Source organism: Stegostoma tigrinum, chromosome 3 (genome assembly GCF_030684315.1).
Source record: "Stegostoma tigrinum isolate sSteTig4 chromosome 3, sSteTig4.hap1, whole genome shotgun sequence".
Taxonomy (NCBI): domain Eukaryota; kingdom Metazoa; phylum Chordata; class Chondrichthyes; order Orectolobiformes; family Stegostomatidae; genus Stegostoma; species Stegostoma tigrinum.
Genome location: NC_081356.1, coordinates 101,414,393 through 101,437,417, shown reverse-complemented (window position 1 = coordinate 101,437,417; position 23,025 = coordinate 101,414,393). Strand labels below are relative to the sequence as shown.

At 52.3% G+C, this 23,025-nt stretch overlaps 1 protein-coding gene across 4 annotated transcripts in view; it reads right to left on the bottom strand.

Moving 5' to 3' along the window:
- The window catches only part of gtf2h2 (general transcription factor IIH, polypeptide 2), a 62,186-nt gene that overhangs the window by 21,545 nt on the left and 17,616 nt on the right, over positions 1-23,025 (bottom strand). For all 4 annotated transcript variants that reach the window (XM_048527795.2, XM_048527797.2, XM_048527796.2 and 1 more), the window contains 3 exons: positions 22,698-22,784; positions 19,889-19,939; positions 883-937 (listed from right to left, as the gene is read on the bottom strand). In XM_048527795.2, the coding sequence (XP_048383752.1) occupies positions 883-937; positions 19,889-19,939; positions 22,698-22,784 (193 nt within the window). The remainder of the gene's footprint in view (positions 1-882; positions 938-19,888; positions 19,940-22,697; positions 22,785-23,025) is intronic.

Sequence of the window (23,025 nt, the reverse complement as noted above, 5' to 3'; positions counted from 1 at the left end):
TGGTGGCACTGTTTCCAGGCCAAGGGTACTCAGGTAAAATGAATTAGAGTTTTTATTATCCAAGAAAATTCCATTGATGCTTACAATTGAGGCAAAATCAGAAAAGTCAATTTCACACAAGTGTTGTTGAAAATAACTACAGGTACCAACAGACTATTTAAAGAAATTACAAATTTTCTTTGAGCAGTACGGCTTCTGGGTCAAAGGCTATCACAACACCACTCTTTGTAATTTTCCCTGATATCATTTTCACAGCATGCAAATACACTACACGTTATCATTCAAAATTGAAGACAGTGGGAAACATGACTCTGGGAATGCAAACAAGATGACTGATTTGTACAACGATCTTTTTTAAACAACATAGTTACAAAGTCACTCGAATGCTATGCAATCCACGAATAACATCCGAGAGATATATTACAAAGCTTCTTTCACAGTGCAAGCATGAATACAGAAATGGAAGAACGGAAGAGGTGAGATCTAGGTTCCAGTTCTTTTGAGTCCTTAGCTAGACTTTTTAATCTGACTAACAATAGGCAAGAATTTCTTGTGGGCTGCTCCACTCTAGCATGTGACTCAAACTGCAATCTGAAATCCTCAATCAGTTTCAATAGGCCTTTAATTACCTTAAATTGGCTACCTGCCACTTTCAGACAGGTAATCCCACTGCTCTTGCATCTTGTAAAATGGTTCAGGGACAGAATAGAGCAGAATCACTACCACGTATGCTGTCAATGGGAAATCTGGAGGGTGGAGCTGATCAAGCTGATTAACAGTTTGCTACTGAATGCAGTGTTATACAGCTGATTTCATACTTCATACAAATTGCTTCAATGTGGTCTTAAAATATAAAACACATATGGTACAAAATTATATTACCGGCAAGTTCAGTAAGTTTTTCTGCCCTTTTGTTTTTTGTAGTAACAATACCAATCTAAAAATAAAAGAAAGTGCAATTACCAACAGACATATTTAGCTGTCATGAAAAGAAAAACGAACAAAATACTTAATCCTTGGCTAAAGACTCATACGGAAATAAACCACCACCGGACTCAACGTAAGGCAGAAAGACAAAATACCTTACGAGTCCCACAAAACAAATTTCAAAGTGGTGCATACTGTTACATAAATTGTACTTGATTGGAATCCAGAAGAAAATGCATAGTAATAGTCCAATGTATTTATTCATATGGCAAAAGGAACAAGAGAATATGTTTTTGGAAGGGTCAGGAGAAACTAGGATTGCATTCATTACAGTAGAGGGGATTAAGGGGATCAAATGAAAATTTAAAATAAACTTTGCTTTACATAGTACCTTTCGTTACTTTGGACTTCTCAAATATTTCATCAGCTGTGAGATAATTGGTTGCTATTATGTAGAGAAATGCAGTAGTCAATTTATGCACAAGGTCCCAGATAATGACTAGACGATATGTTTTTAACTGATATGGATTCGGAATAAACTATTCACCAAGATTACATCTGGGCTAGGTTTAACTAGGTTGCACAATCTTGAGTGGTATTGCCTGAAGTTCTAAAGGCTGAGAAGAAGTGGATGTAATATATTTGGGTTTTTAAAAAGGTGTTCATTACACATTAGATTACTTAATAAGATCATAATAATAATAAGATTGTAATAAGGTATCGGACATAGTATGTTAGCATGGCTAGAGGACTGGCTAACTAATAGAAGTCAGAGTTGGGAAAAGGGGATGCATTTTCAGAATGTTAACTTGTAACTAGTGGTGTACCACAGGGATCAATGCAAGGACCACAATTATTTACAATATATATCAATGTCTTGGATGAAGAAAGTGCATGTACTATATGGAGTTTGCAGATGACACAAGAGTAGATGGGAAGGCAAGTGGTGGGGATAATATTAAGACTCTGCACTGATGCAGACAGGTTAAGTGAATGGGCAAAAATCTGGCAGATGGAATATAGTGTGGGGAAATGTGAGGTTATACACTTTGGCAGGAAAAATAGAGGAGTGAATATTATTTAAATGGACAAAGAGTGCAGAATTAGACGGATTTGGGAATCCTCATCCTTAAAATGCAAAATGCATGCATCCAAGCTTAGCAAGTAATAGGGAAGGCAACTGGAATGGTGGCATTAATTTCGAAGGGAATGGTGTATAAAAGTAGGGAGGTTTATCGAAAAAAAAACAAGTTTCTAGTCAAATGATGGCTGGAATACTGGGCTTCTTATCTAAGGAAAGATAAAATGGCATTGAAGGCAATCCAGAAAAGGTTCACTCGGCTGATAGCAGGTACGTAGAAACTGTCTGGTAAGAAGAGGTTGAGTTGATTGACATCTAGAAGAATAACAGGCAACTTTATTGAAAGATACAAGAATCTTTCAGGACTTGACAGGGTAGTTGTGCAAAGGTTATTGCCTCTTAGCAGGAAAGTCGAGGACCAGGTGACATAATTTCAGAATAAGGACTTGCACATTTAAGGCAGGGACAAGGAGGAAATTCATCTCTCAGAAGATACTGAATCTTTGAATTTTTTAAACATAGAGGGCTGAGAGACAGGGTCATTAATGTATTGAAGGTTTAGACAGACAGATTTTTAATCAGTAGGAGAATGTAGGATCATGGGGAAAAGCAGAAAGTGGAATTTAGTACTATCAGATAAGACATAACCTCATTGAATGGTGGAGATGACTAGCGAGTTTTGAGAAGATTTGTAACTCAGGTTGAGGTTCTGGATATGAGTTTGCTTGCTGAGCTAGAAGGTTAGTTTTCAGATGTTTCGTCACCATTCTAGGTAACATCAGCAGTGAGCCTCCGACAAAGCACTGGTGTTATGTCCCACTTTCTATTTATCTGGTTAGGTTTCCTTGGGTTGGTGATGTCATTTCCTGCGTTGGTGATGTCATCTCAGGCTATTTTCCTCAGGGGACGGTAGAGAAAAAGAACAGGAAATGACATCACCAACCCAAGGAAACCTAACCGGATAAATAGAAAGCGGGACATAACACCAGCACTTCGTCGGAGGTTCACTGTTGATGTTACCTAGAATGGTGACAAAACATCTGGGGACAAACCTTACAGCTCAGTGAACCAGCTTACATCTCGAACACAATAAAGACCCACTCTCTTGTGGACTGAGAGGACGAGAGTGCTGTCTTGGAGGTGAAAGGAGGACGTCGGGTTGGCTGTGCACCCTTGCGACCAGTGGATCTTAATGCTGGCTTCGGCCTAACGCTGGTTCAGGGGAGCAGCCAACCTGCAACGATGGCTGCGGCAAGTGCTCGTGCCCCAGGTCAGGGGGTCCGGAACACCATCCGTGTTTCTGTAAAGAAGGTGGATGAAGGTGCACCTGTGGACCGCACCTTCTTCGTGAAGAGGGTCCTGTTGGACTGTTGTGGGTTCGCTGCTGCGGACATTTACTGCCTGCAGGATTTCCCCGGAGGGGGTTTTTACGATGTGACCTTCCGGAGTGCCAAGCTTTGCGAGCGCTTCCTGGAGGTTTTCAAGGAGAAAGGAGGTGAGGGCCCCCTCTCTGTATTGACCGCTGTCCCACTGTTTGTGATGCCAGCACAGAGGAGCCGTATGGTGACTGTACATATGTACAACCCGCATGTGCCAGCAGTTGATGTCCTGACCTTCCTCGGAAGGTATGTGAAGGTGGAAGGGGACCTAACTGACATGGTGGACCCCTTTGGCATCTGGACGAGTAAGAGGCAGGTCAAGGTGACGCTGAGGATGGGCGCAGACGGGAATGTCGCACACCCACCGTCCAGCTTCGCGATCGGCGGGAGCAGGGGCTACCTGACCTATGCAGGGCAACCTAAAGTCTGCCATGCCTGTGGTAGGTCAGGTCACATGGCGGCCGACTGCAAAGTCACCATCTGCAGGAACTGCAGGGAGGAGGGACACCTTGCAAAGGATTGCCCACGAGAGAGAAGCTGCAACCTTTGCGGGGAAGCGGGCCACTTCTATAGGGCATGCCCGCGGCGGGGTACCACCTACGCCCAGGTCGCCGGCAGGGGAAATGTGGGGCCAGCCCCCCCGGAGGAGAGGAAGGCACCAGGGCCCAGCAAGGACCCCACTAATGTGCAGGAGGGCCAGGCCGTGCAGGAGGGCCCAGCCCTGCAGGATGGGCCCGAGGCCAGCAAAGCACCTCTGCAGGCTCCGATCCCCCCTGACAACCCGGAGCCAATGGAGGCGGCGACAGGCGACCCAGGGGAGTGGACTACAGTCCGGAAAGCGAGGAGGAAGGTGCGTCGACGGGCCCAGGAACCGCAACAATCAGGAGGGAAGAGACAGCTACAGGGGGGCTATAAGAGCTCCACTGACGAGGAGGATTCGGAGAGGGCCCACCCGAAGCAGAAGTTAAAGGTCTCGAGGGGGAAGGAAAGCAGCACCCCACTTCCAGGTGACGGGAGGCGTCCTGAGGCTCACTCCGACACCCAGTCAAGTGCCGCTGGAGCACTGGAGGGCCCCCCGGAACTTCCAGGCGGGAAGGGGGAAACAGCACGTCCCCAGCCTGATCCGGAGCCGGACCCTCCTGCCTTCGCACCCCTGACGGGGGGATGCCACCCGGAAGGCAGCACAGACGGTTTCCTGAGCCCAGAGAGCGTCCAGCAGTTAGCCCGGGCAATGGGCATGAAGGGACAGATGGAGGGGCTGGACCTTGGACTTGGGGAGGGTACTGCGGTCACTGCCCACAATGGGGGTACGAATTGCGAGCATTAATGTGCGCAGCGTCAAGTCAACCGCGAGATGTGTGTCCACGTTGGCCTACCTGACCACCATCAAGGCGGACCTCCTGTTTCTGCAGGAGTGCGGGATACCGCACCTCGGCAGGTACGGGAAATGGTCCGGCGCCTGCACCTGTGGGCCTTCGATCTGGTCGGGGGGTAACGACTGTCGCTCCTCGGGTCTGGCTATTCTGCTGCGGGGGCACAACTTCACCATCTCTCAAGTTCAGGAGGTGGTGGGTGGGCGCCTCCTAGTGGCTGACATCACCTACAGGAACGCTCCCCTGAGGCTGATCAACGTGTACGCCCCAGCGGTACGGAGTGAGCGGTTGGACGTCCTGCAGCGGCTTCCACCCCTGCTGGCTACGTCCAGGCCGGTCATCCTAGGCGGAGACTTCAACTGCATCATTGATGCAGATGGAAGATCCGGCGTGGGGACAGCGGGTGGGGGGAGTCAACTGGACGTCACGTCCAGATTCCTGATGGGCACGGTGAAGGACGCCAAGCTGCTCGACGTCTTCAGCACCCCTGCAGACGGAGCGCAGCAGAGGTACACCTGGTCGCGGCCAGACGGGTCTATCCGCTCAAGGATAGACTTCCTGTTTGTGTCACGGACGTTCTCGGTCAGATCCACTGGTGTCGAGCCGGTGTTCTTCTCTGACCACTGCCTCCTGTTGGCCGACTGTCACTTACAGGACGACCAGCCGGCCGGCAAGGGGACGTGGAAGCTCAACACGACTCTGTTGACCCCAGAGAATGTCGAGGAGCTTAAGAGGGAGTACACCGGTTGGAGAACCGTGAAACCCCTCTTTGAGTCTCCAGGCGACTGGTGGGAGACGGTGAAGGAGAACATCAAGAGGTTCTTTGTCCTCAAGGGTGTTCAGAAGGCAAGAGAGAGGCGGGGAAAGCTGTCGCGACTCCAGAAAAGGGTGCAGAACCTGCTCCTTCTGCAGTTGATGGGGGTCGATGTCACGGAGGACCTCCGCGAGGTGAGGGGCCAGCAAGCCTCGCTCTTCGCCGCGGAGGCCTCCAGGATAATCTTCCGGTCCAGGGTCCGCTCTGTGGAGCAGGACAAGACGTGCTCGCGTTTCTTCTTTCAAAAGGTGCACAAAGAGAGCTCTGTGCTTAGCCGGCTGAAGGAGGACGACGGCTCGGTGACGTCGTCTCGGCCCGACGTTTTGAGGATCAGCAGATCCTTCTATGCCGGACTGTACGACACGAAGCCCACGGACAGCACGGCCTCCGAGTCGTTCCTGTCGTCTATCACGGAGGTCTTAGACGACGGCACGAGGGAGTGGCTGGACCGGCCGATATCCCTGGACGAGCTGACCAGAGCCCTCATGTCCTTGCAGAGGAATAGGACTCCCGGAAGCGATGGCTTACCAGTCGAGCTGTATTCTGCTCTGTGGGGCCTGGTCGGCCAGGACCTGCTGGAGGTGTACGATAGTGCACTTCGGGCAGGGGAAATGTGCAAGTCCATGAGGAAGGGCATCATCACCCTCATTTACAAGAGGAAGGGGGAGAGGGAAGAAATTAATAATTGGCGTCCCATTTCACTATTGAACGTGGACTACAAAATCCTGGCCAAGGTCATAGCCAACCGGGTCATGTCTGTCCTGGAGTCGGTGATTCACCCTGACCAAACCTGTGCTGTGCCGGGCAGGAAGATCGCTGAGAGCCTCGCGCGCATCAGGGATACGATCGCCTACGTACAGGACAGGCGGGTGGACACCTGCCTCGTCAGCCTGGACCAGGAGAAGGCCTTCGACAGGGTCTCTCATGCTTACATGAGGGACGTCCTCTCCAAATTGGGGTTCGGGGAGGGCATCTGCAATTGGATCCGGCTGCTATACGCCAACATCGTTAGCGCAGTCTCGATCAACGGGTGGGAATCAGACAGTTTTCCTGTTAGATCTGGAGTCAGGCAGGGCTGCCCGCTCTCTCCTGCCTTGTTCGTGTGCTGTGTGGAGCCCTTCGCCGCCTCCATCAGGAAGGACGTGAGCCTGAAGGGCGTGACTATCCCAGGCAGTGGAGGCCTTCAGGTCAAGACCTCCCTGTACATGGATGATGTCGCCGTCTTCTGCACCGATCGTCGGTCGGTGAGTAGGCTGTTGGACATCTGCGGCCAGTTTGAACTGGCCTCGGGTGCCAAAGTCAATAGGGGTAAGAGCGAGGTCATGTTCTTCGGGAACTGGGACGACCGCTCCTTCATCCCCTTCACCGTCAGGACAGACTACCTGAAGGTGCTGGGTGTTTGGTTTGGTGGAGCTGGGGCATGCACTAAGACTTGGGAGGAGCGTATCTCCAAATTTAAGCAGAAGCTGGGCAGGTGGACGCTCCGGTCCCTCTCCATCGCGGGTAAGAACCTGGTTGTCAGGTGCGAGGGGCTTTCGGTACTGTTGTATGTGGCGCAGGCCTGGCCTATTACCTGGACCTGCGCCGCTGCGGTCACCCGGGCCATCTTCCACTTCATTTGGGGGTCGAGGATGGACCGGGTCCGCAGAGATACCATGTACAAAGACCTGGGAAATGGGGGAAAGGGCGTACCGAACGCCACCCTCACCCTGACGGCTACCTTTGTGTGTGGCTGCATCAAGCTGTGCGTAGATCCTCAGTACGCAAACACCAAGTGTCACTACTTACTGAGGTTCTACCTGTCCCCGGTGTTGCGAAGGATGGGCCTGGCCTCGTTGCCGCGGAAAGCTCCGAGTAGTTGGACCGTTCCGTACCACCTGTCCTTCGTGGAGAAATTTTTGAAAGGAAACACCTTTGACCACAAGGCCGTCAGGCAGTGGTCAGCACGTAGTATCCTCAGGACCCTTCGGGAAAAGGAGAGGGTGGATCCCGTCGTGTGGTTCCCCACGCAGACTGCCAAAGTCGTTTGGCAGAATGCCTCATCGCCAGAACTTTCAAACAAGCACAAGGACATTGCTTGGCTGGCGGTGAGAGGGGCTCTGCCAGTGAGATCCTTTATGCATGCCCGGAATCTCTGCACCACCGCACGCTGCCCTCGAGGTGGCTGCGGGGGGGACGAGACTGTCGATCACCTCCTTCTGGAGTGTGCCTATGCGCAGGAGGTCTGGAGGGGGATGCAGTGGTATTTGTCGAGGTTCGTCCCGAGCAGCTCCGTGACGCGGGACTCCGTGCTCTACGGGCTGTTTCCGGGGACGCACACCGAGACCAACATCAACTGCGCCTGGAGGACCATCAATGCGGTGAAAGACGCTCTTTGGTCTGCCCGCAACTTGCTGGTCTGCCAGCTGAAAGAACTGACCCCGACCGAGTGTTGCAGACTGGCGCACTCCAAGGTCCAGGGCTACGTGCTGAGGGACGCGCTAAAGCTTGGGGCAGCCGCCGCCAAGGCGCGGTGGGGAAAGACCACCGTATGAGCCCCCTCGTCCAGAAAAGGGAAAAGAATCCTATCTGGTAATTGGGCCCAGCTGGCGCCTTCCCCAACTGGTCAGGGGGCAAACTGGGACTGTGCGGGGTGACGACTGCCGGGGCGGTTTCTTTGCTTGGTTTCTTTTTTCTCTGTTTTGTTTTTTTTTCCCTTTAGTTGGTGTACGTACCCCCAGGTAACCCGGAGTGGCTTGCATGACTGGGTAGGTGTATAAATGTTTTATTTTTTGTACATTCTATGAATAAAGTATATTTTTTCAAATAAAAAAAAAAGGTGACAAAACATCTGGGGACAAACCTTACAGCTCAGTGAACCAGCTTACATCTCGAACACAATAAAGACCCACTCTCTTGTGGACTGAGAGGACGAGAGTGCTGTCTTGGAGGTGAAAGGAGGACGTCGGGTTGGCTGTGCACCCTTGCGACCAGTGGATCTTAATGCTGGCTTCGGCCTAACGCTGGTTCAGGGGAGCAGCCAACCTGCAACGATGGCTGCGGCAAGTGCTCGTGCCCCAGGTCAGGGGGTCCGGAACACCATCCGTGTTTCTGTAAAGAAGGTGGATGAAGGTGCACCTGTGGACCGCACCTTCTTCGTGAAGAGGGTCCTGTTGGACTGTTGTGGGTTCGCTGCTGCGGACATTTACTGCCTGCAGGATTTCCCCGGAGGAGGTTTTTACGATGTGACCTTCCGGAGTGCCAAGCTTTGCGAGCGCTTCCTGGAGGTTTTGAAGGAGAAAGGAGGTGAGGGCCCCCTCTCTGTATTGACCGCTGTCCCGCTGTTTGTGATGCCAGCGCAGAGGAGCCGTATGGTGACTGTACACATGTACAACCCGCATGTGCCAGCAGTTGATGTCCTGACCTTCCTCGGAAGGTATGTGAAGGTGGAAGGGGACCTAACTGACATGGTGGACCCCTTTGGCATCTGGACGAGTAAGAGGCAGGTCAAGGTGACGCTGAGGATGGGCGCAGACGGGAATGTCGCACACCCACCGTCCAGCTTCGCGATCGGCGGGAGCAGGGGCTACCTGACCTATGCAGGGCAACCTAAAGTCTGCCATGCCTGTGGTAGGTCAGGTCACATGGCGGCCGACTGCAAAGTCACCATCTGCAGGAACTGCAGGGAGGAGGGACACCTTGCAAAGGATTGCCCACGAGAGAGAAGCTGCAACCTTTGCGGGGAAGCGGGCCACTTCTATAGGGCATGCCCGCGGCGGGGTACCACCTACGCCCAGGTCGCCGGCAGGGGAAATGCGGGGCCAGCCCCCCCCGGAGGAGAGGAAGGCACCAGGGCCCAGCAAGGACCCCTCTAATGTGCAGGAGGGCCAGGCCGTGCAGGAGGGCCCAGCCCTGCAGGATGGGCCCGAGGCCAGCAAAGCACCCCTGCAGGCTCCGATCCCCCCCAACAACCCGGAGCCAATGGAGGCGGCGACAGGCGACCCAGGGGAGTGGACAACAGTCCGGAAAGCGAGGAGGAAGGTGCGTCGACGGGCCCAGGAACCGCAACAATCAGGAGGGAAGAGGCAGCTACAGGGGGGCTATAAGAGCTCCTCTGACGAGGAGGATTCGGAGAGGGCCCACCCGAAGCAGAAGTTAAAGGTCTCGAGGGGGAAGGAAAGCAGCACCCCGCTTCCAGGCGATGGGAGGCGTCCTGAGGCTCACTCCGACACCCAGTCAAGTGCCGCTGGAGCACTGGAGGGCCCCCCGGAACTTCCAGGCGGGAAGGAGGAAACAGCACGTCCCCAGCCTGATCCGGAGCCGGGCCCTCCTGCCTCCGCACCCCTGACGGGGGGATGCCACCCGGAAGGCAGCACAGATGGTTTCCTGAGCCCAGAGAGCGTCCAGCAGTTAGCCCGGGCAATGGGCATGAAGGGACAGATGGAGGGGCTGGACCTTGGACTTGGGGAGGGTACTGCGGTCACTGCCCACAATGGGGGTACGAATTGCGAGCATTAATGTGCGCAGCGTCAAGTCAACCGCGAGATGTGTGTCCACGTTGGCCTACCTGACCACCATCAAGGCGGACCTCCTGTTTCTGCAGGAGTGCGGGATACCGGACCTCGGCAGGTACGGGAAATGGTCCAGCGCCTGGACCTGTGGGCCTTCGATCTGGTTGGGGGGTAACGACTGTCGCTCCTCGGGCCTGGCTATTCTGCTGCGGGGGCACAACTTCGCCATCTCTCAAGTTCAGGAGGTGGTGGGGGGCGCCTCCTAGTGGCTGACATCACCTACAGGAACGCTCCCCTGAGGCTGATCAACGTGTACGCCCCAGCGGTACGGAGTGAGCGGTTGGCCGTCCTGCAGCGGCTTCCACCCCTGCTGGCTACGTCTAGGCCGGTCATCCTAGGCGGAGACTTCAACTGCATCATTGATGCAGATGGAAGATCCGGCGTGGGGACAGCGGGTGGGGGGATTCAACTGGACGTCACGTCCAGATTCCTGATGGGCACGGTGAAGGACGCCAAGCTGCTCGACGTCTTCAGCACCCCTGCAGACGGAGCGCAGCAGAGGTACACCTGGTCGCGGCCAGACGGGTCTATCCGCTCAAGGATAGACTTCCTGTTTGTGTCACGGACGTTCTCGGTCAGGTCCACCGGTGTCGAGCCGGTGTTCTTCTCTGACCACTGCCTCCTGTTGGCCGACTGTCACTTACAGGACGACCAGCCGGCCGGCAAGGGGACGTGGAAGCTCAACACGACTCTGTTGACCCCAGAGAACGTCGAGGAGCTTAAGAGGGAGTACACCGGTTGGAGAACCGTGAAACCCCTCTTTGAGTCTCCAGGCGACTGGTGGGAGACGGTGAAGGAGAACATCAAGAGGTTCTTTGTCCTCAAGGGTGTTCAGAAGGCAAGAGAGAGGCGGAGAAAGCTGTCGCGACTCCAGAAAAGGGTGCAGAACCTGCTCCTTCTGCAGTCAATGGGGGTCGATGTCACGGAGGACCTCCGCGAGGTGAGGGGCCAGCAAGCCTCGCTCTTCGCCGCGGAGGCCTCCAGGATAATCTTCCGGTCCAGGGTCCGCTCCGTGGAGCAGGACGAGACGTGCTCACGTTTCTTCTTTCAGAAGGTGCACAAAGAGAGCTCTGTGCTTAGCCGGCTGAAGGAGGACGACGGCTCGGTGACGTCGTCTCGGCCCAACGTTTTGAGGATCAGCAGATCCTTCTATGCCGGACTGTACGACACGAAGCCCACAGACAGCACGGCCTCCGAGTCGTTCCTGTCGTCTATCACGGAGGTCTTAGACGACGGCACGAGGGAGTGGCTGGACCGGCCGATATCCCTGGACGAGCTGGCCAGAGCCCTCAAGTCCTTGCAGAGGAATAGGACTCCCGGAAGTGATGGCTTACCGGTCGAGCTGTATTCTGCTCTGTGGGGCCTGGCCGGCCAGGACCTGCTGGAGGTGTACGATAGTGCGCTTCGGGCAGGGGAAATGTGCAAGTCCATGAGGAAGGGCATCATCACCCTCATTTACAAGAGGAAGGGGGAGAGGGAAGAAATTAAGAATTGGCGTCCCATTTCACTTTTGAACGTGGATTACAAAATCCTGGCCAAGGTCATTGCCAACCGGGTCAGGTCTGTCCTGGAGTCAGTGATTCACCCTGACCAAACCTGTGCTGTGCCGGGCAGGAAGATCGCTGAGAGCCTCGCGCTCATCAGGGATACGATCGCCTACGTACAGGACAGGCGGGTGGACACCTGCCTCGTCAGCCTGGACCAGGAGAAGGCCTTCGACAGGGTCTCTCATGCTTACATGAGGGACGTCCTCTCCAAATTGGGGTTCGGGGAGGGCATCCGCAATTGGATCCGGGTGCTCTACGCCAACATCGTTAGCGCAGTCTCGATCAACGGGTGGGAATCAGACAGTTTTCCTGTTAGATCTGGAGTCAGGCAGGGCTGCCCGCTCTCTCCTGCCTTGTTCGTGTGCTGTGTGGAGCCCTTCGCCGCCTCCATCAGGAAGGACGTGAGCCTGAAGGGCGTGACTATCCCAGGCAGCGGAGGCCTTCAGGTCAAGACCTCCCTGTACATGGATGATGTCGCCGTCTTCTGCACCGATCGTCGGTCGGTGAGTAGGCTGTTGGACATCTGCGGCCAGTTTGAACTGGCCTCGGGTGCCAAAGTCAATAGGGGTAAGAGCGAGGTCATGTTCTTCGGGAACTGGGACGACCGCTCCTTCATCCCCTTCACCGTCAGGACAGACTACCTGAAGGTGCTGGGTGTTTGGTTTGGTGGAGCTGGGGCATGCACTAAGACTTTGGAGGAGCGTATCTCCAAATTTAAGCAGAAGCTGGGCAGGTGGACGCTCCGGTCCCTCTCCATCGCGGGTAAGAACCTGGTTGTCAGGTGCGAGGGGCTTTCGGTACTGTTGTATGTGGCGCAGGCCTGGCCTATTACCTGGACCTGCGCCGCTGCGGTCACCCGGGCCATCTTCCACTTCATTTGGGGGTCGAGGATGGACCGGGTCCGCAGAGATACCATGTACAAAGACCTGGGAAATGGGGGAAAGGGCGTACCGAACGCCACCCTCGCCCTGACGGCTACCTTTATGTGTGACTGCATCAAGCTGTGCGTAGATCCTCAGTACGCAAACACCAAGTGTCACTACTTACTGAGGTTCTACCTGTCCCCAGTGTTGCGAAGGATGGGCCTGGCCTCGTTGCCGCGGAACGCTCCGAGTAGTTGGACCGTTCCGTACCACCTATCCTTCGTGGAGAAATTTTTGAAAGGAAACACCTTTGACCACAAGGCCGTCAGGCAGTGGTCAGCACGTAGTATCCTCAGGACCCTTCGGGAAAAGGAGAGGGTGGATCCCGTCGTGTGGTTCCCCATGCAGACTGCCAAAGTCGTTTGGCAGAATGCCTCATCGCCAGAACTTTCAAACAAGCACAAGGACATTGCTTGGCTGGCGGTGAGAGGGGCTCTGCCAGTGAGTTCCTTTATGCACGCCCGGAATCTCTGCACCACCGCACGCTGCCCTCGAGGTGGCTGCGGGGGGGACGAGACTGTTGATCACCTCCTTCTGGAGTGTGCCTATGCGCAGGAGGTCTGGAGGGGGATGCAGTGGTATTTGTCGAGGTTCGTCCCGAGCAGCTCCATGACGCGGGACTCCGTGCTCTACGGGCTGTTTCCGGGGACGCACACCGAGACCAACATCAACTGCGCCTGGAGGACCATCAATGCGGTGAAGGACGCTCTTTGGTCTGCCCGCAACTTGCTGGTCTGCCAGCTGAAAGAACTGACCCCGACCGAGTGTTGCAGACTGGCGCACTCCAAGGTCCAGGGCTACGTGCTGAGGGACGCGCTAAAGCTTGGGGCAGCCGCCGCCAAGGCGCGGTGGGGAAAGACCACCGTATGAGCCCCCTCGTCCAGGAAAGGGAAAAGAATCCTATCTGGTAACCTGGCCCAGCTGGCGCCTTCCCCAACTGGTCAGGGGACCAACTGGGACTGTGCGGGGTGACGACTGCCGGGGCGGTTTCTTTGCTTTGTTTTTTTTTTCCTTTAGTTGGTGTACGTACCCCCGGGTAACCCGGAGTGGCTTGCATGACTGGGTAGGTGTATAAATGTTTTATTTTTTGTACATTCTATGAATAAAGTATATTTTTTCAAATGAAACAAAAGTTGACAAAACATCTGGGAACAAACCTTCAAGCTCAGTAAACCAGCTTACATCCGGAACAAAATAAAGACCCACTCTCTTGTGGACTGAGAGGAGGAGAGTGCTGTCTTGGAGGTGGAAGGAGGACGTCGGGTTGGCTGTGCACCCTTGCGACCAGTGGATCTTAATGCTGGCTTCGGCCTAACGCTGGTTCAGGGGAGCAGCCAACCTGCAACGATGGCTGCGGCAAGTGCTCGTGCCCCAGGTCAGGGGGTCCGGAACACCATCCGTGTTTCTGTAAAGAAGGTGGATGAAGGTGCACCTGTGGACCGCACCTTCTTTGTGAAGAGGGTCCTGTTGAACTGTTGCGGGTTCGCTGCTGCGGACATTTACTGCCTGCTGGATTTCCCCGGAGGGGGTTTTTACGATGTGACCTTCCGGAGTGCCAAGCTTTGCGAGCGCTTCCTGGAGGTTTTCAAGGAGAAAGGAGGTGAGGGCCCCCTCTCTGTATTGACCGCTCTTTGTGATGCCAGCGCAGAGGAGCTGTATGGTGACTGTACATATATACAACCCACATGTGCCAGCAGTTGATGTCCTGACCTTCCTTGGAAGGTACGTGAAGGTGGAAGGGGACCTAACTGACATCACGGACCCCTTTGGCATCTGGACGAGTAAGAGGCAGGTCAAGGTGACGCTGAGGATGGGCGCGGACGGGAATGTCGTACACCCACCATCCAGCTTCGCGATCGGCGGGAGCAGGGGCTACCTGACCTATGCAGGGCAACCTAAAGTCTGCCATGCCTGTGGTAGGTCAGGTCACGTGGCGGCCGACTGCAAAGCCACCATCTGCAGGGAGGAGGGACACCTTGCAAAGGATTGCCCACAAGAGAAAAGCTGCAACCTTTGCGGGGAAGCGGGCCACCTCTATAGGGCATGCCTGCGGCGGGGGACCACCTACGCCCAGGTCGCCAGCAGGGGCAATGCGGGGCCACCCATCCCGGAAGAGAGGATGGCACCAGGGCCCAGCAAGGACCCCACTAATGTGCAAGAGGGCCAGGCCGTGCAGGAGGGCCCAGCCCTGCGGGATGGGCCCGAGGCCAGCAAAGCACCCCTGCAGGCTCCGATTTCCCCCCCGACAACCCGGAGTCGATGGAGGCGGCGACAGGCGACCCAGGGGAGTGGACAACAGTCCGGAAAGCAAGGAGGAAGGTGCATCGACGGGCCCAGGAACCGCAACCATCAGGCGGGAAGAGGCAGCTGCAGGGGGGGCTATAAGAGCTCCTCTGACGAGGGGGATTCGGAGAGGGCCCACCCGAAGCAGAAGTTAAAGATCTCGAGGGAGAGGGAAGGCAGCACCCCGCTTCCAGGTGACGGGAGGCGTCCTGAGGCTCCCTCCGACACCCAGTCAAGTGCCGCTGGAGCACTGGAGGGCCCCCCGGAACTTCCAGGCGGGAAGGAGGAAACAGCACGTCCCCAGCCTGACCCGGAGCCGGACCCTCCTGCCTCCGCACCCCTGACAGGGGGATGCCACCCAGAAGGCAGCACGGACAGTTTCCTGAGCCCGGAGAGCGTCCAGCAGCTAACCTGGGCAATGGGCATGAAGGGACAGATGGAGGGGCTGGACCTTGGACTTGGGGAGGGTACTGCGGTCACTGCCCACAATGGGGGTACGAGTTGCGAGCGTTAATGTGCGCAGCGTCAAGTCAACCGCGAGATGTGTGTCCACGTTGGCCTACCTGACCACCATCGAGGCGGACCTCCTGTTTCTGCAGGAGTGCGGGATACCGCACCTCGGCAGGTACGGGAAATGGTCCGGCGCCTGGACCTGTGGGCCTTCGATCTGGTCGGGGGTAACGACTGTCGCTCCTCGTGCCTGGCTATTCTGCTGCGGGAGCGCAACTTCACCATCTCTCAAGTTCAGGAGGTGGTGGGGGGGGGGGGGGCGCCTCCTAGTGGCTGACATCACCTACAGGAACGCTCCCCTGAGGCTGATCAATGTGTACGCCCCAGCGGTACGGAGTGAGCGGTTGGCCGTCCTGCAGCGGCTTCCACCCCTGCTGGCTACGTCTAGGCCGGTCATCCTAGGCGGAGACTTCAACTGCATCATTGATGCAGATGGAAGATCCGGCGTGGGGACAGCGGGTGGGGGGAGTCAACTGGACGTCACGTCCAGATTCCTGATGGGCACGGTGAAGGACGCCAAGCTGCTCGACGTCTTCAGCACCCCTGCAGACGGAGCGCAGCAGAGGTACACCTGGTCGCGGCCAGACGGGTCTATCCGCTCAAGGATAGACTTCCTGTTTGTGTCACGGACGTTCTCGGTCAGGTCCACCGGCGTCGAGCCGGTGTTCTTCTCTGACCACTGCCTCCTGCTGGCCGACTGTCACTTACAGGATGACCAGCCGGCCGGCAAGGGGACGTGGAAGCTCAACACAACTGTTGACCCCAGAGAATGTCGAGGAGCTTAAGAGGGAGTACGCCAGTTGGAGAACCATGAAACCCCTCTGAGTCTCCAGGCGACTGGTGGGAGACGGTGAAGGAGAACATCAAGAGGTCCTTTGTCCTCAAGGGTGCTCAGAAGGCAAGAGAGAGGCAGGGAAAGCTGTCGCGACTCCAGAAAAGGGTGCAGAACTTGCTCCTTCTGCAGTTGATGGGGGTCGATGTCACGGAGGACTTCCGCGAGGTGAGGGGCCAGCAAGCCTCGCTGTTCGCCACGGAGGCCTCCCGGATAATCTTCCGGTCCAGGGTCCGCTTCGTGGAGCAGGACGAGACATGCTCGCGTTTCTTCTTTCAGAAGGTGCACAAAGAGAGCTCTGTGCTTAGCCGGCTGAAGGAGGACAACGGCTCGATGATGTCGTCTCAGCCCGACATTTTGAGGATCAGCAGATCCTTCTATGCCGGCCCGTACAACACGAAGCCCACAGACAGCACGGCCTCCGAGTCGTTCCTGCCGTCTATCACGGAGGTCTTAGACGACGGCCGAGGGAGTGGCTGGACCGGCCGATATCCCTGGACGAGCTGAACAGAGCCCTCAAGTCCTTGGAGAGGAATAGGACTCCCGGAAGCGACGGCTTACCGGTCGAGCTGTATTCCGCTCTGTGGGGCCTGGTCGGCCAGGACCTGCTGGAGGTGTACGATAGTGCGCTTCAGGCAGGGGAAACGTGCAAGTCCATGAGGAAGGGCATCATCACCCTCATTTACAAGAGGAAGGGGGAGAGGGAAGAAACTAAGAATTGGCGTCCCATTTCACTTTTGAATGTGGACTACAAAATCCTGGCCAAGGTCATTGCCAACCGGGTCAGGTCTGTCCTGGAGTCAGTGATTCACCCTGACCAAACCTGTGCTGTGCCGGGCAGGAAGATCGCTGAGAGCCTCGCGCTCATCAGGGATATGATCGCCTACGTACAGGACAGGCGGGTGGACACCTGCCTCGTCAGCCTGGACCAGGAGAAGGCCTTCGACAGGGTCTCTCATGCTTACATGAGGGACGTCCTCTCCAAATTGGGGTTCGGGGAGGGCATCCGCAATTGGATCCAGCTGCTCTATGCCAACATCGTTAGCGCAGTCTCGATCAACGGGTGGGAATCAGACAGTTTTCCTGTTCGATCTGGAGTCAGGCAGGGCTGCCCGCTCTCTCCTGCCTTGTTCGTGTGCTGTGTGGAGCCCTTCGCCGCCTCCATCAGGAAGGACGTGAGCCTGAAGGGCGTGACTATCCCAGGCAGCGGAGGCCTTCAGGTCAAGACCTCCCTGTACATGGACGATGTCGCCGTCTTCTGCACCAATCGTTGGTCAGTGAGTAGACTATTGGACATCTGCGGCCAGTTTGAACTGGCCTCGGGTGCCAAAGTCAATCGGGGTAAGAGCGAGGTCATGTTCTTCGGGAACTGGGACGACCGCTCCTTCATCCCCTTCACCGTCAGGACAGACTACCTGAAGATGCTGGGTGTTTGGTTTGGTGGAGTTGGGGCGTGCACTAAGACTTGGGAGGAGCATATCACCAAACTGAAGCAGAAGCTGGGCAGGTGGACGCTCCGGTCCCTCTCCATCGCGGGTAAGAACCTGGTTGTCAGGTGCGAGGGGCTTTCGGTACTGTTGTATGTGGCACAGGCCTGGCCTATTCCCTGGACCTGCGCCGCTGCAGTCTCCGGGGCCATCTTCCACTTCATTTGGGGGTCGAGGATGGACCGGGTCCGCAAGGACACCATGTACAAAGACCTGGAAAATGGGGGGGGGGGAAAGGGCCTACCGAATGCCACCCTCACCCTGACAGCTATCTTTTGTGTGCGGCTGCATCAAGCTGTGCGTAGATCCTCAGTACGCAAACACCAAGTGTCGCTACTTACTGAGGTTCTACCTGTCTCCGGAGTTGCGAAGGATGGGCCTGGTCTCGTTGCTGCAGAACACTCCGAGTAGTTGGACCGTTCCGTACCACCTGTCCTTTGTAGAGAAATTTTCGAAAGGAAACACCTTTGACCACAAGGCCATCAGGCAGTGGTCAGCACGTAGTATCCTCGAGACCCTTCAGGAAAAGGAGAGGGTGGATCCCGTCGTGTGGTTCCCCACGCAGACTGCCAAAGTCATTTGGCAGAATGCCTCATTGCCAGAACTTTCAAACAAGCACAAGGACATTGCTTGGCTGGCGGTGAGAGGGGCTCTGCCAGTGAGATCCTTTATGCAAGCCGAGAATCTCTGCGCCACCGCACGCTGCCCTCGAGGCGGCTGCGGGGGGGACGAGACTGTCCATCACCACCTTCTGGAGTGTGCCTATGCGCAGGAGGTCTGGAGGGGGATGCAGTGGTATTTGTCGAGGTTCATCCCGAGCAGCTCCGGGACGCGGGACTCCGTGCTCTATGGGCTGTTTCCCGGGACGCACTCCGAGACCAACATCAACTGCGCCTGGAGGACGATCAATGCGGTGAAAGATGCTCTTTGATCTGCCAGCTGGAAGAACTGACCCCCACTGAGTGTTGCAGACTGGCACACTCCAAGGTCCAGGACTACGCGCTAACGCTTGGGGCAGCCGCTGCCGCCAAGGCGCGGTGGGGAAAGACCACCGTATGAAACCCCTCGTCCAGAATGGAAAAAAGGGCCCTATCTGGTAACTGGACCCAGCTCTCTCCTTCCCCAACTGGTCAGGGGGCCAACGGGGACTGTGTGGGGTGACGACTGCCGGGGTATTTTCTTTGCTTTGTTTTTTTTTCTTTAGTTGGTGTACGTACCCCCTGGGTAACCCACAGCGGCTTGCATGACTGGGTAGGTGTATAAATGTTTTATTTTTTGTGCATCTTATGAATAAAGTATATTTTTTCAAATTTAAAAAGAAGTGACAATATCTGGAAAACTAACCTTCCAGCTCAGCGAGCAATCTCACATCCAGGTGGAGATGACTGGATGAGCTAAATGGCCTAATTCAGCTCCCATGTCTTAAGGTCTTCTTAATCTCAAAAGTATTGTAAATTATAAAGTGAATTTAACAGGGTAAAATATGATAATCATTTTGTTTACTGAAGGAATATGTAAGAAGAGGAGAGAAATCTAAATTAAAGGTGGAAAAATTTAAGAGTTAAATTAATAAGTGTTTGTTCATACAAATAAATGCTTTGGACATGGTAAACTCTCTTCCTCAAAAGGTGTGAATACGAGGTCGACTATTATTTCTAAGTGTGAGATTGATAAGTTTTTTTTTTGTTTTTTTTTAACCTGATGGTTTTTTTTGAAGGATATGAAACAAAGACAGGTTTATACAAATGAAGTAAAGAGAAAACACAATCAAATAGTGTGGGCTCAAAAAACTGAGTTAGCCTATTCTTGTTCCAATGTTGGAATAAAGCTAAATACAAATTAAGGAGGCATTAATACGTTCAAGGATTTGAGAGGAAAGGCTCTTTGGAAGTTCAGCTGTGAAGACAAATGTTTTGGAGTGTGCTTTCTTCGAAGAGAAATTTAATGTCAAGTTTTAAAAGTGAGATTGACGTTGTATAGGGAGAGGAACCATTTACCATACAACTAGCACGGGTACCGGAAACAGAAGTTATGTAACCAACATTTTAATGCAAATGGAGCAAGATAGTAAGAAATTTGTCATATGAACAACGCCAAATTAGCCATTAAATGAGAAATTAGGAGAGAAACTAGCATGGGAAGGAGTAGACTTGTTCTGATGCATAAATGTTTGTGTTCATACCTGACTAATAGGATTTTGATCAAAATATTCTTCTACAAAGTATTCCAGCAACTGCAAAATGGAAGAAAGAAAAAGGAAGATCAAAACAAAGTATTACAGATGCTGAAAATCAGAAAGGAAGCTATATGCTCAGAGAATTAAACTTTCAGGTTGATGACCTTTTAAGAAATTTATATTCCAACGAACGGCCGGTGACTGAAATATTAACTTTGTTGCCCAAGGCACAGATGTTGCCTTAACTGTTGAGTATTTCCAACACTTTGTTATGTATGATTTATGTTGTTTGCTTCCTAAACTGTAATATAAAGCCAAATGTATGTGTAGTCAATCTAGCAAAACCACATGTCCGTTAATACTAATGTTGCTCAGCCTCATTGCAAACTTCTGACAACAGCATACAAACTAGTATGTTGACAAATACAGGAAAGAATATGTGACTCTAGATTTAAATGACCAGCCCTATTCAGAACAGAGCATTTTAACCTGGCCAGACTTCCTTAATAACATATAGTAGGCTGTACAAACCACAAATATCTAGTTTTGTTCCCTAGTCATGGGATGTAGGGAGAGTGTGGGAGTATGGTGTTGTGAGAGAGAATTATACATGATCATGATGAATGGTGAAATGAGCTTGATGGGTTGAACAGCCTACATCCATTTCTATATTCTATGTTCTATGTTTTCTATCCAGTGCATGCATATATATTATGAGAGGTCAGAGCTATGAAGCTGTCTTATTGTGAAGTAGTTTGACAACAAGCACCACAACAAAAGCCTATTTAAGTAAGGTACCTGGGGTACTGTATCTGATTCTGCAGAACTGGAGTTAAAACCTGCAGAAATAGAATGGCTGGGAAACAGTCAGCACCCTGAATTAAGATCTTCAAAATTTTCTGGAAATTGTTGGTCCTGCATCAAGTGCTGATCTTGTGCTAACTGTTGTTGCTTATCCATTGTTGCTGTTGGGAACAGTGGACCTCTGGGACCGATAGTCAGTTCTATGCAGATGGTGAGATCATTTCTTTCTGACCCACTACCTGCAGTGAAAGAACAAGTTCTATTCTTGTAGGTACATGGCTACAATTGCAACAATATATTGTATTGCTCATGTTTACTGCACATGATCGCAGTGAAACTGCTCTGAGTCTCAAGTTGTCACATGAGTTAACGTTTGTTCAGAACATTAAATATTTGTTCTGTGACTGGCTCCCCAGTGCTCTGCTCTAACAATGACAATGCAGTTTTACCAAATTTAAACTTGCCTGTCAATTCACTTTTATTTTATCAATCATCCTTATTACTGCTTCTGACTTTGGTAGCTTTTCACTAGAAGAATAGTTTGAGCTTAACACAACATTAGTCTTAGGAGTGGACTACTTTCTATGCCTTCAGTACTCAACTCCACTCAAGGACTGCCTTGTACAAATCCTGGATTTGCTTGACTTCTTTATACTTTTTTGCCACTTTTCACTGTTACCCCAGCTTTTCCATTTGACTGGGGATGGTGTGGAGATGCTGTGTATCGTTGAAGTTCCCAATATTTTAATGAAGAAGATGAACATTTCATGAGTTAATTGAGAGCCATTACCAGTCATCACAATGTCTGGAATGCTGAAATTACTGCACTTTCCAACATTCTACAATCTCACTGGAAGTCACTGAAGCTAAATGGTCTAACTCTCTAATCAGAACAGAAGCCAATATTGACAACATAATCGGTTCATGCTAAAGGAGAGTCTAGGTAAATCTTCACTCATTGTCTACCAGAGAGGTTTGCATCATTATGTGGCTCTTTAGCTGGCTTATCTCGGTATCTGTTACAAACACTAATGGCATGGTCCTTAAATTTCATAGCTCATATTTCGTTGACTGAGTACTTCTCTTGCCTTCCTCAGTCTCGACTCAATTCTTTCTTATATATTGCACTGATGCACTTCAACATCACTTTTCTTATCTCCACATGGATAATAACTTTATTTGCTTTGTACAAGGTGCCATCTTAGGTTGCCATTTCATCTCTGTATGCCTAATCTCTCACATAGCAACAGGCATGCCCTTGATACTTCTGGGGTATTCCTTCATCACTATGTCTGATACAGCTTGGAGAATTATATTTTGTTGCATAGTTTCATTGATTTTGAGCATGTTATTTTGTCTTTCAGATTCAATGTTACTGATAACTTCCACAGCATATTAAGCTGTTCTTCTCATTGAAAGTGGAAGATTTCACACACTGTCTTAGGATCCTCAACTTTCTAAACATGGAGTCCTGCCCTCAACACGATGTACATTGTTGACATCTGTTTCCCATGCTTGTACGTCATATCCAAATGAAGTAATTCTTTGCGGATACTTTGGAACGGAGAGAGACAGATGCAGGATGATACTTTGAAGTGGTTTCTGGTCATTGTCTCTCCCAAAGAGGCAATTAAAATACTCAGTAGCAAAGACAACAGTCAGGCACTTGTTCTCAAACTGAGCACAGACTTGTTCAGTTTGTGCTAACAGCCTGCATGCAGATGCAACTGGTTCCCTATGCTGCGTTAGAGTTGCTTTGAAATCCTTTCTTCCACTGCCAGGTGACTTCATTATTGATATTGTAGTATCTCTGGACAGGCATTGTCATCATTAGACGTTTCAGTCTCGTGGAAGTGGTGCATGTAGCACAGAACAAGAAACCAAAGTACATACTTAGTGGTAAGTTTCTGTAGAGGTTCTTACACTGCTTTCATATCTATGAAAATAATTTATGAAAACTTTCTGATCTGTCGAAGTTACAATGTTGGGAGGCAAGGTGTGTTTAACTTACCTTTAATGTTGAGGTAAGTCGGTTTGGTTTCAAGTCCTGATCTTCCATTGATCTTGACATGTCTATTATCACATACAAGTGTCGCATCTATAGATCAGAAGATAAATCCAAGGGCAAACAATATTCAGAATATTGTACAACTGTAACAACAAAACCATAAATGCAAAATACTGCATGTGCTGGAGATCTGAAACAAACAGAGAATGCTGGAGAAATTCAGCAGGTCTGGCACCTGAGGAGAAAGAAACTGAGTTAGGAGAGAAAAACAGAGTTTATGTTTTGATTATAGTTTAAATGATGCCAGACCTACTGAATGTCTTCAACATCC